Source organism: Nyctibius grandis, chromosome 3 (assembly GCF_013368605.1).
Source record: "Nyctibius grandis isolate bNycGra1 chromosome 3, bNycGra1.pri, whole genome shotgun sequence".
Lineage (NCBI taxonomy): Eukaryota > Metazoa > Chordata > Aves > Nyctibiiformes > Nyctibiidae > Nyctibius > Nyctibius grandis.
Genome location: NC_090660.1, coordinates 112,179,331 through 112,191,995, shown reverse-complemented (window position 1 = coordinate 112,191,995; position 12,665 = coordinate 112,179,331). Strand labels below are relative to the sequence as shown.

The 12,665-nt window shown below is 41.4% G+C and overlaps 1 protein-coding gene across 13 annotated transcripts in view; it reads left to right on the top strand.

Moving 5' to 3' along the window:
* TSNARE1 (t-SNARE domain containing 1) overlaps positions 1-12,665 on the top strand; it is a 533,773-nt gene that overhangs the window by 347,188 nt on the left and 173,920 nt on the right. For 11 of the 13 annotated variants that reach the window (XM_068396751.1, XM_068396747.1, XM_068396744.1 and 8 more), the window contains one exon: positions 1,917-1,999. The exons of the other annotated variants lie outside the window; for them this stretch is intronic. In XM_068396751.1, the coding sequence (XP_068252852.1) occupies positions 1,917-1,999 (83 nt within the window). The remainder of the gene's footprint in view (positions 1-1,916; positions 2,000-12,665) is intronic. 13 annotated transcript variants of the gene reach the window in all.

Genomic DNA, 12,665 nt, shown 5'->3' with positions numbered 1-12,665 from the left:
TGCCTGACATGTAGCTTTTTTATTCTGTATTATAGCATGCATAATCTAAAATAAAAGGAATGGAAAACCATCTCGCTCAGGTGTAATACAAGATTTTTAACAGGTTTCCAAGTGTTAAGCTGAAGTTTGTTTATTCCGTGGTTCTGTTGGTTTGTGGTTTCTTTGCTCTTTTTTTTTTTGTTCTTGAATTGTCAGAAATGCATAATTGCATTAATAGACTTAGAACACCATTTCATGTCACAATGCCAAAACCTGAACACAACCACTTTCCACAGTTTATTTGCAAACCCTCATTTCTTTACCCCTCACAAAAGTGGCCGGTTTGAGTAATGTTCTTTCTTTCAAAAATAAAAGAATAAATTACTTAAATCTTCTGTGGCACATCTTAATCCAATTCCTAATACCATCATTTGAAGAATTTTCCTTAATCTTATTAAGGGCTAGATAAATCCCTGGAACCGGATTCTCAGTTTTCTACCTGTGGTTGAATTCCTCCTGACCATTTTCATATACTCCGTGGTGTAATGTCTGCTCTAAAACCCAGAGAAGCAGCCCAAGTGCACACGTTCTCCCATTGTGGCCAAAAATTGTTGGCTGCACATCTCTTAGGGGACAAGCTGGTCAAGATTTCTGCTTGAAATACTAAGCCTTATTTGCAGGTTTTATACCATAGTTGTCTTGCTTTCTAAGTGCAGCTCTGGAGTCAAAGTTAATACTTGTCTTTGATGGAAGTGGGGAGCTGCCAGCTGCAATGTGTAGCTGATAATCTTTCTTTCATAGAATCATAAAATGATAGAATTACTTTGGTTGGAAAGGACCTTTAAGATCATCAAGTCAAACTGTTAACCTAATGCTATCAAGTCCACCACTAAACCATGTCCCTAAGCACCACGTCTACACGGCTTTTAAATACATCCAGGGATGGTGATTCCACCACTTCCCTCGACAGCCTGTTCCAATGTTTGATAACCCTTTTGGTGAAGAACTTTTTCCTGATATCCAATCTAAACCTTCCCTGGCACAACTTGAGGCCATTTCCTCTTGTCCTATCATTTCTTGCTTGGGAGAAGAGACCAACACCTGCCTTGCTACAACCTCCTTTCAGGTAGTTGTAAAGAGCCTCCTTTTCTCCAGGCTAAACACCCCCAGTTCCCTCAGCTGCTCCTCATAAGACTTGTGCTCTAGACCCTTCACCAGCTTCCAGACTCATTTTATTCCTCATGGTTCCTCCAGCTTCCCCCAACATTAGACCTAGCAATCTAGGGTGAGATTCTTCTCCCTTAATTTTAGGTGCTGACAATGTGTCTCAATCTGAGCCATCTGTGCAGACCTCCCTTGCAGCTTGGAAATGTGATCTAGGAGTTTAGATGGTGATTTGCCTGATTTGATCAGCATCAGCAGCTACTGTAGAGTGGGATGAATTGCACGCTATGGACTTGCTTTCTGTTGACTGTGATAGTGTCCAAGGTGACTTGCTCAAGTAAAGACACCTGGGGATGGCCACATGTACTCAGATGAATCTTATCCCTCAGCTGTAATAATGAGATAATTTCAGATACAATCTGCCATGTCCCTTCTGTGTTTTAACTCCAATCTAGTAAATTTACAAGCCTCGAGCTGATTTCTTTTGAATTCCTTATCAGTCTTCCCAGTGGTTTCAGTGGGAATGGGATGAGCTGCTAAGCTCCATCATGTCTAGGAACACATGGGGAGCTGTCAGTCATACTGCCTCTGACTGATGGGTTAAGTGCTCATCAAAATGGGTGGGGTTCCTATTTCCCTGTAGTGCTACAGCTTGCAAACAAGAGGCTGCTCATCTCTTTATGCCCGTGAGTAAATTGCTGAATTGCTGTTCATATAAAGTCTTTGTTTTAGGTTTGTACCCTGTAATTATCTTCTATTATCTTAATTTGCAGATAGTATTGAAGCCAACATTGAGACTGCATCTTCTAATGTAGAATCAGCCAATGAGCAGTTGGCAAAAGCCAGTCAGCACCAAGTAAGTGGGACTAAAAAACCCTACGGATACATTCAGTAATTGTATTTAAATACAGAGAACACTTGACGGCTGTGAACCACATGGCACATGGGCTGCATTGGATTTGTGCTACCTGGAAAGGTGATAAAGCATACACTAAGTAAGAGCTAAACTTTTTTCTTATATATATGATTAAATTGCTGTAGCATCCACAATTTGCATTAGAGTAGTCATTAAGAGATCTGCATATTAAAGAGACATTTCCCAGTAGGTAACTCAACAATTAGCTACTGTTCTTGGAAAGACATCACAAAAAGTGCATCATTTAAGTTTATATGTGCTTCTTATGGGAGTGTTTTCCTATAATCAGGCAACAGTGCTTTTCAAAAACAACTGAATTGTCAAAAGACATGATGTGGTTGGTGAATAATTGCTATGGGAATGGTGTACACCACTTTTTAAAGGCAATTTGGGAGTAGGTTTTTGTTTGGATTTTTCGTTTGCTTCATTGGAGCAAGAATAAAACACACACACACACACAAACATTAATCTTTTTGAAAATAGCTTGACGAGAAAGAACTGTTCGATGGCTATAGTTGATACTGTCTTGGGATGAAGGGGGTGGGGGGGGGGAAGTGAACAAAGAAAAAATTATTATTGCTTGCATTGGGTTGACAGAACAAAAGCTGTTGGTTTCCTTTTTCCTCAATCATAAATCAATTTGTTGAAGTCCAGAGTGAATTTCATGTATCTGGAGTCTCGTTATGACAAAATGTAGCTGAGGTCCATGTGAGTACATAGTGCCTCCTTGTTGGTCCTTGGACTGAATGAGTTCTGAAGGTCTGTGGCAAACCTCCAGACCAAAGGAGTAACAACTACAGGCATTTTACTCCACTAAAAAGAAGTAATGTGATTTTAAAACTATATAAAGCTCATTTTCTGGTGAAACATACTTTACCAATGGTAGGTAATAAGAACAACTTTTGTAGAACTTTGATTTTGCAGAAACTGTGTGGTCTTCACTACGTTTCCGTTTTAAAGGCATATATAGTCAAGATAATGTGTGTCACCCTGCGATTAATCCTGCATTGAAAATAGCCTGTTGCTTTTTTACTGCATGAAGTCTAAAATGAGACAAGAATAGATTTAGTACTTGACAGTAGAGCCGATTGCAAAGCTGCAAATGAGTTAATGACAATTTTGGCTAAGAAGGTCAAAGAGTAGTCAGGCAGAAAATGAACGCAGCACAGTGTAAAGGGTCTGCTTTCTTCAGCAGGAGCTGCTGAAATAGCCTGCCCAGTTAAGAGGTCCTTTATTCCTCAAATATGTTGATCAAGATGAAGATATAGCCAGTGAGTCAACCACTGCTAAGGGTATAAATGTGTACTGACTGGTATTTATGGGAAAACGCTTCACAGTCTCCCTTGCCCTTGAAACAAGCCTGTATAGACAAACATCACTTAGAGAAATTCTGCTGCCAAAGAAAATGTGCAATCCAGATCTCCTGTAGAGGACAGGTAGTGCACTATCCGGTGCACTGCTGGATGAGGATCACTAGGCAAATGCGTGCAACCCCAGCTTGCTCTCTGCCACCTCTTTCATGAGGTTCCGTGAGATATGGGCAGAAAAAAAGGTGAAATTTTTGTGATTTCAGTTGTTGGCATGCTGCCTGGGATCTGTCAAATGGCATATGAGGCCTCCTTTGTTGTGTGCCGTGATACCTGCTCATCTTACATCCAAAAGGACACTGTCCCCATAATGTAACAAGAAGGGTCCTGGGCACACAGCCCTCAAGGGCTTTTGTAGGAAGTGATGTTGGTGCCAGTTGCGTACGTATGGATCATGCAGTGGGATATAGGTCATCCTTCCAGACTGTGTGTGTGATCTGGGCCACTTCAGAAATATCTAGGATGGGTTTGGGAGGATGATCAGCCAGGCGGATTTGTGGGTGAACCGCTTTCAAGGGAGCTGCCATAGTTTTACACACTTTAAATTCTCTCTGCACTCTTCTGTGCTGCGCAGAGATGAAAAGCACAGACTGTTTTTCAAATCTTACTGAGTACTTTTCCTTCTTTTGTTAAACTGCCAATTCATTAATGTATTTGACTGTTACCTACAACCTCTAGTATAGTGTGATTGTCCTGTAAATGCAGATTGGCTTACATACATTTGTTACTTATCCCTGTTTATATGTATAGATGTATATGAATATGTGTATATGTAGTATTTTTATATGGACAAATGTATACATAAATTGAGAAACCAGAGATGTCAACATTGCTGAAACGTTCAAGCTTAACTATAGACCTTAATGAATGGATTTCTGTCATGCAAGTGACTGTTTATTTAGCATAATGTTTGCATATAATGCAGTGCACACTCCCTTCAAAAATACAACTTGGAGCACCAGTCCCAACCTGTACATTAACATAACAAAGCATCAGTAAGTAGCTTTTCTTTAACTAGTACAAAATAAGGCATTGAGGTTCCCTGCAATGATAGAAATGTTTAAACAAATGTAAATACCTTCCTGCTGAGCTCCTTTGTATGCATTTTAAGTTTTGAAAGGTGCTCCTTCATCTTGAGACGTGTGTGATAACAGTAGTGTTCTATTACTTTACATGAATTCTCATGTCCCACATCTAAATTCTTCATCCACCCACAAAAAAAACCCAACCAAGCCAAACCACAAAACTGTAAAACAATAATAGAGAACATATGAGGGAAATATATATGAGGGAGGGCGACCAAGCTGGTGAAGGGTCTGGAGGGTATGACCTATGAGGAACAGCTGAGGGAGCTGGGGTTGTTTAGCCTGGAGAAGAGGAGGCTCAGAGGTGACCTTATTGCAGTCTACAACTACCTGAAGGGAGGTTGCAGTGGAGTGGGAGTCGGCCTCTTCTCCCAGGCAACTAGCAATAGGACAAGACAACATAGCCTCAAGCTTCACCAGGGGAGGTTCAGGTTGGACATTAGGAAGCATTTGTTCTCAGAAAGGGCCATTAGACATTGGAAGGGGCTGCCCAGGGAGGTGGTGGAGTCCACCATCTCTGGAGGTGTTTAAGAAAAGCCTGGACATGGCACTTAGTGCCCTGGTCTAGTTGCCATGGTGGTGTCAGGGCAATGGTTGGACTTGATGATCTCAGAGGTCTCTTCCAACCTGATTGGTTCTGTGATTCTGTGATATGGTAAGAAAGGTAGTGGTGGCCAACTTTCAGGCTGGACAAGGCTGCTGGTTGGCTCAGTGCAGGCCACAGCCAGCCCCTGCTCTCAGCCCAGGGAAGGGAGCAGTAGGCAGCTGTGAAAATGGTTCTGCTTCCCTCCTCTCTGTTCCCTGCCATCTCCTAGGCCATGGGCCTGCACTTCTTCCCCCTTTTCAATGGATGTGTACATGCAGGCTGCAAAATCAGGTAGGTGTTACTCTTCGCTGGTCACCATACGGAGGTGAGACACCCATCTGCAGCCCTTGTGTGTCTCCATCAGACATGAGGCAGCTTGTCTCAGTAAAAGGGTTGGGCACTGTTGTTATAAGAGGAAGGATCATACAGCTCAGGAAAGTACATGTTCTCAATTTATCATTAAGCTCTTGATGTTAGATGCCACAGGAAGTTCCTGAGTCCATGCTGGGTACCATAATTGGCAGCCACACTGTTGTCTGTAGTCCCTCTTTTCAGCTGTAGACTTCACCCCCTGATAGTAACACTTTCTTGCTTCGCCAAGTAAATTCACTAAGGATTCTTGGTGGTCAGATATTACAGAGACTCTATGGACCATATAGAAAACCAGCTATACAATTATGCCTATCCATGATGTAGAAAAAGTTTATCTTATTTCCCATAAATTTTTCCCTGCCATTGTAAATCATCATATATGTTCTGATTTCAGCACTGTTTAATTTATATTAGTTGATAAGTACTTGCTATATCTGTGCTGCAATAGTGGATGTGATAGATGAACTTGTAATTAATCATGAGCAAAAAAGGTATTACATCCCAGAGGCATAAAAGGTTTAGTGGGAGCTGTCAGAGCTTTGGAAGAAACACTTTTTTCTTTTTTTTAATTATTAGCAGCTTTTTTTTTCCCCTCATTTTAAATTATTATCATTACAGAATAATTGTTTGTGCTTAAACTTATTTTTACTACAGGCAACAGTTAAGCTGGGCCACTGCATTATGTGTAGAAACATGCAGGGTCAAAATTCAGATGAAAACATTAATGTTGGATGTTGAATCCAGGAGTAGAAGAACAGAGGCCTGTTGCCATACAAAACCCCTCTTGGTCACGGAAACTTGACAATTTTACTTTGTTGTCCTACTTTTCACTACACAAGTCGAGTTTAAAAAATGACTGAGAGGCAAACAAGTCTGACAGAGAGAAGCCAGAAGTAATCTCCTGCAGTGGACTTGCTTCAGTGCCTTTCCTTCCTGTGAGGTTCTCATCTCTTGGACCTTAAGCAGAGATGACAACCCTTGCCATTTAATACCAATGGCCCGGACTTGTCTCCAGAAATGTCATTGTTCATGCCCCTAGAGAAAATTATTCATCGCACCTATCTTAAAATACCAATTTTAACAGGGGTCAAACTGCTCTCTGGAAGACAAGGGTTTATTGAACCAAGCACAGGTGGTAGAGGCATGTATGTCTGAGTTAGGTGTCTGGACTCCCTTTACACCAACCAGGAGGAGGAATTGCTTCCCCTGCATGTTTTATCTCACCTTACAGGAGATGTCTAACATAGGTCTTATGACTGCCTCTCTGGAGATGCCTGTTTCCTCCTTTGTCTATAAAGTCCAGATGATAGTAGTTACCTGCAAAGATTTCAAGGGAAAACAAATCCTATGTGCATTACTTATCCTTTTATTGGAAAAAAGAGGGGATCTAGACACCCAATGGTCTCAGTACCTGCCTTTGAGACAAGCTTAGGTGGGATCAACATCACACAGAGGAGCTGGCTGCGACGAGATGAGCAGTTTTACTTCACTCAGTTCGTTCATAGCTTCCTGCAGATGGATTAAGAGGAAGAAAAAGAAACAAACGCAGACTCCACGGATACATATTAAACCAGTTACTCTTTTTGATGCGAAGTTTGGCCTAAGTTCAGCTTGGCCACACTGACTGAAGGACTCTGTGTGCTGACTGTTGAAGCTAATTTGTTTTGGAAGAGCTGCTTGTGTTGCTCTGATTAATGCTGGTTGCTTTCCTTCTCTATATCCTCTGTGGAAGTCAAGCTAATTTGGATTCACTGGCATCGCAAAGACAAGCAACAGTTCAGTGACCCACTTGTGTAGTCTAAGAACAATGAGTTTTTTTCCCGTAAAGAGGCAATCGCTGGGTCTGGCTTTCAGGGTTACACAGAGGGGCACTTTGAAAGCTGGAGCTTTAAGGAGAAAAGCCTCATAAATCTGTGACATTTGCAGAGAGTTCTTATTGCCTGGGGACCACGATAAAGGGCTGGCTTCAACTTTTGTACAAATAACTCATTGGTATTTTAAAAACGAAAGAAAATCTGAGTTTCCAAAATCACCTTCTCAGAGTGATTGAAATTTCCTGGCATGCTAGCCTCTTAAAGCACTTGCTACTTAGAAATACTGTGATAATGAAGATTGTCTTCTCCTCTTCCCTATGGGTATGCCCTAAGATCCTGACTTACACTGCCCTTAAATCGTTTTAAAGCTAATAGTTTTAAAACTATGGTGTACAGCCAGTTAGCACCACAATACGATGCAATTGCACTGCAGAGCCACGTTGGACTGGTGCAGCTGGAATATCTCGATGCAAATGCAGCTTAGTAGCTACTTAATGTCTTAGGACAGGAAGAAGTTAGATGCTTGTAAGGCAGATTTGGGACCAAGATGTAACAACAATCTACTGCTAACTATAAGATGCAGCGTATGCAATCAACCTCATGTTGCTGTTGCTTAGCTGTGTCTGTTGTCAGTATGAGCATGGCTGAGTTTGGGTAATTCTTTGGGTAATTAGCACTTGGAAGTTTTATTCGGGGGATTATGAAGCTATTCTTTCTTCTGGCGGTTTCTGCCTGTGACAGTGATGGGAGCTGAGTTAAAGCTGTAACAGGAACTCAGAGCTCTGTGAGGACTCCAAGCAAAAGCCATTACTGAAGTGACTCTGTAATTACATGACTGAGCCTTAATCCCCCTCTTCAGCAGCAGAAGGAAACTTTGCCCCCATCCAGAGCCCTCATGATTCCATGCTGTGATCTTCAGTTAGTAAAAGAAGTCCTCCCCAAATTGGCTGAATGTCTCAAAAAACAACTAATTTTCAGTCCCTTTCTGCTTTTGGTTTCTCAGTCCACAGCAACACACTCACACCAGCTCAGTTCAGAAACCTCTGCCTGGGCTTCCCACTCAGAACTGATTTCTTCAACTTCAAAGCGATTTCTCCTCCATAGCGCTTGTTTTCCTCCCACCCCTTCCCTCTCCCATTAAGTCATATCTTTTCATGTTCACTCTCAATTCCAGTCTCTCAGTCCTCCTCTGTTGATGCATGGCTGCCAGCAACACTGCTGCTTCAAGCAGTCCATTCCCTTGTATGATCCCACTAATTTGCTTGCCCCAGATTACTTAAAGCCTACCACACAGGGATATCTGTATCACCTGTCAGATGTGCCCCCACATGGTCTGTACCGCTACAGAGCCCTGAAGCAGCTCTTTGCTGCATGCCTGCCCCTACTTTCAGACTCCTTTTGTCTTGGCAGTGTGCTGTGGCCAGCAAGCAAGGCTGTCTGGGGCAGTGCTTTGAACAATAAAGTTGTTTCACCCTTTACCTTCCCTCGACAAATAGGCAGCAGCAGCAGCAAGTGGTTGGGATAAAACTTGTGCTTCCTTTTCCCCTTGCTCCATTGGCTCCCTGTGAAAGACAGGCTGATTTTTCAGATTTAAGAGTGTTTTATTTTGAAGTAACTTCTGTTTGTGTGTGGTTTTTTACTGTATTTTAATGCAGCCCATTTACAAAACAGCTGCTTACCATAGGAAACGGTGTTCAAGTCAGCGGCAGCCCGAGTGATAAATGAGCTGCGTGAATGCAGCAACTTAACCTCAGTGAGGTCTGAGCCATAACGCTTATTTAAACTTACCTTTTTTTCAACAAATAATGGATCTGTGTGATCAAATATTTATTGGTAAAAGGTTTGTTTAGAGCTTTTGGATGTCATGCAGTGGGGTGCTGTTGTACGTGAAGGTAAAATCTTTCAGGCTATTTGTAATCACAGCTGAACATCTCTTCATTGGTACCATCAAAAAGAGAGGGTTTACTCAGACAGGTGATACCTTAATATTTCTTTCTTTTATTATAAACCATGACCAGTAGGATTTTTGGAAGGAAAAAAAAAATTTAATTGTCTATTTTGAGCTTACTTTTTATTTAAGCACAAATCACTCCTTTCTCAAGGAGGAAATGGAAAGGGCAAGAGTGGAGGAGAAGGGGAGGATATGACGGAAGGGTTGGAAGCAGATTTAGTGGTGAGGCATTGGTGATGAAGCTGCTTTGGCTGGTGGGAAGATGAGTGGGTAGCTGTAGTGTTTACTGATCGTTCACCTTGGTGGTATCCAGCACTGGGACTGTATAATAAAGTCAAGATTTAGGAATATCCATCACATTATGCACACTGGTCTGGATTCAGTATTTCAAAGGCAAGGATTTTGCATGGGAAAGCTGAACAAGTCTGATCTGTGACAATTCGGAGATGGCAGAAGGAAATCACATACTGTCTTTTGTTTTTCTATTCCATTTGTTTAACAAAATCTCTTTCCAGGGTACAATTTCATTCTGAGGGGTCAGAGATTAAAAAGCAATTTTCCCTCAGTGACAGTGGCATAAACTCGTGAATTACATTTCTCTTAATGGCCTCATTTAACAGAGGAATGAATGGAAATCCTTGGTTACTGAGTAGAAAACCACACTTAAGAGTCATCCTTGTGCCTAGTAGCGGCACATACAATCAATTTCATTGCCCAAAGGTCAAATCTTTGAGAAATGGTCTTAAACTTGCCTCTTAATGGGCTAGGAATATCAGGAAGTTGGGAATATTAGCACTGTGTCCTGGACATGTATACCTAACCTGGATCTGAAGAAAATCAGGAGCAGAAAATAAGTATGGCAGTTGGAGTCCCAGCTGTATAGCCTGGAGTGGTATTACACTGGTCTGTGAGCTTGTCAAATCTCATCAAGTAGCAAAATGGTTGAGCTTGGTCAGTGTTCACACTGGAAACCTTCACATGCAGGCAGCAGTGTTTTTCTGTTCACTTTCTGAGTGATTCCTTTCTGGCACAGGGACACCAGCCAAACAGTGCTGCCATTGCAGAGGTGTTTCATCAAGTTTTGATAATTAGTGTCAGTAAACATGCCACACTGGTTTTCAAAGCTACAGTGAAATTAATAATTGAATTCCAGTATGGGGATTTATATTCTGATTTCTGTGCCTTTATGCTTTGCTTGGTTCTCATAAACATCAGTTTATCAACTCCTCTTTATCATGGGGACACTGTAGGGACCTATAGTCAGTACAGCATCATCTCATCTGACTTGGTACTTAAAATTTAGGCAGCTGGTACAAGACAAGCTAAGCTTCCTTTGCTTATACCTCTGGAAAGCAGTTCATCCTGCTTCTCTTGGATATTTTACCTTAGTCTGTGATGAATAGTGCCCTAGAGGTGAACATCTTTCCTTCATGCTGATAGACAAGTACCTTCAAAAAAGCACTTAACTACTAGGCAGCTAGGGTTTGATTTCTTTGCCTAAAACTAAATATTAAGTATCCTTTTGTGCTGAGTAGAGAATCCAGCTGGGTTTCTGGCTTCCACTATGGAAATCTGTTGTTGCCCCCAAAATCACAAGTCATCTCTGCCTGCTGAGTTTAAATGTTACAGGCATCTGAAATGGTCAGAAGTAGCTGAGAAAGTAAATGCTTATGCCCCTATTGTGTTTTAATAACTATATTGATCATGAAGGGAAAATTATATGTAAGGAGAAAGAAGTTACAGAAAATGAAATTACTTTTATTTCCATTTTGACAAATCCTGGAAGCATTTTGATCAAAGGTCTTTTCCATATTCTTGAAAGAAATCACAGGACTGGTAGGACGTATTTGTAGTACAGCTGTCAGGTCATGGCCTGGCACTATCAGAACTAGAGAACAGGAATAGGTAAGTACAACTTATGTTCAAGAGGAGAAAAGAGAGTGAATTATAGCCTCACTAAATCTGACTTCAGCAGCACACAAAGCTCTTGAAGGCATTTTGAAATGAAGAATTAAAAGCATGGAGTTCAGTGGAGAGTGGGACAAAATGGGATTTCATTTTACTTTGAGAAAGCAATTGCATCTCTTTCTTTGTGAGGATAAAGGATTTTCTTAGACAAAGGTGGTGAGAAAGACTTCCTGGTCTTCAGAGAAACGTTTGCTACATAAGGATTGTCCTTATTTAGAAGATTCGTAGGAAAAGAGGTGCTGCTGCTAGGCCATAGCTTGTTCTTGTATGGTCAACTCTGACATCTCTTCAGTTTCTTCTACGTCACACACTGCTGAGTTCAGGCTGGGCAGCTCAACCCTGTCTTGGCAGTATTTAATCATTTCTATATTCCCTACTGGGCTGATGCATGTGTGCATATCTGCAACAGTTTGGGGATAATAGGCTTCCTCCTCATTTGCTCACATGGACTAAAGTGACTAAGCACAGTTCTCACTGGCTTTTCAGATCAGATGGCACAATGTGAATGGATGTAGGCCGCAGAAAATGTGTTTTCAGTGTCTACACCTGGTCCACAATAACATGATGTGTATCAGAGCTTCCCTAAACACCTGAAGGAGTAAGGTTGGTTGGGGTTCAGTTTGAATTGAAGACACTTGACTTTATCTGTCTGATCTGTAGGGGCCTACATCTGATTTGAGTGTCTAAATTCCCTTTATATTTGATGGAAATGGATGGTACAATTCAGCTGCCCAACACAGTCATCTAGTGCCATTTGAGATGCACTTGGGAATCCCAAACAGCCATGTAAGGCTGTGAGATATGATACAGGAATTACAGGAAAACCACAGCCTCCTGGGCTGGCAGCTGGATGTCACTTCAAATGATACTGGATGCTTGTGTGTGGGCAACTTAATTGCCAACTCAATGTAGTCTGTAGAGACTGGAAAAAGATTCAGCTGACCTCCCAGTAAATGCGTACTTTGGAGCTATCTATCATCTGATTCATTCCCTAGTCTTTACGGGGGGAGTTGAGTGATTCTACCATGATTATAATAAGAGATTAAACAACAAAGTATGTGTGTGGATGTGTAGCACATCAGGTGTGGATACATATAGCTGAACTGGTGAGATATGGGCTTGATAACTGGGAAGAAACTTGAGTGGAAAATTGGCTGAACTGTCAGTCTTAAAGGGATGGAACTGGCTGTGTCTGGCACAGGCCAACCCATGGCCTCTTTCCACAGAGGCCACTCCTGCCAACACCTGGACACAGGCACTCAATGCATAGTTTTATGCTAATAGTTGTACAGAAGTTTGGAAAAAAAAAGAAAAAATATTAGTGCTAAATATTATTCATCGTATTTTATTAGACTCTAATATCAAGCAAGCCAATTTTTTTCATTATACTTGATAGTTAGAAAGCATCAGGAGAACCGATTTTACCTCTTGGCTATTGATTATAATCCAACAAACATGATTTA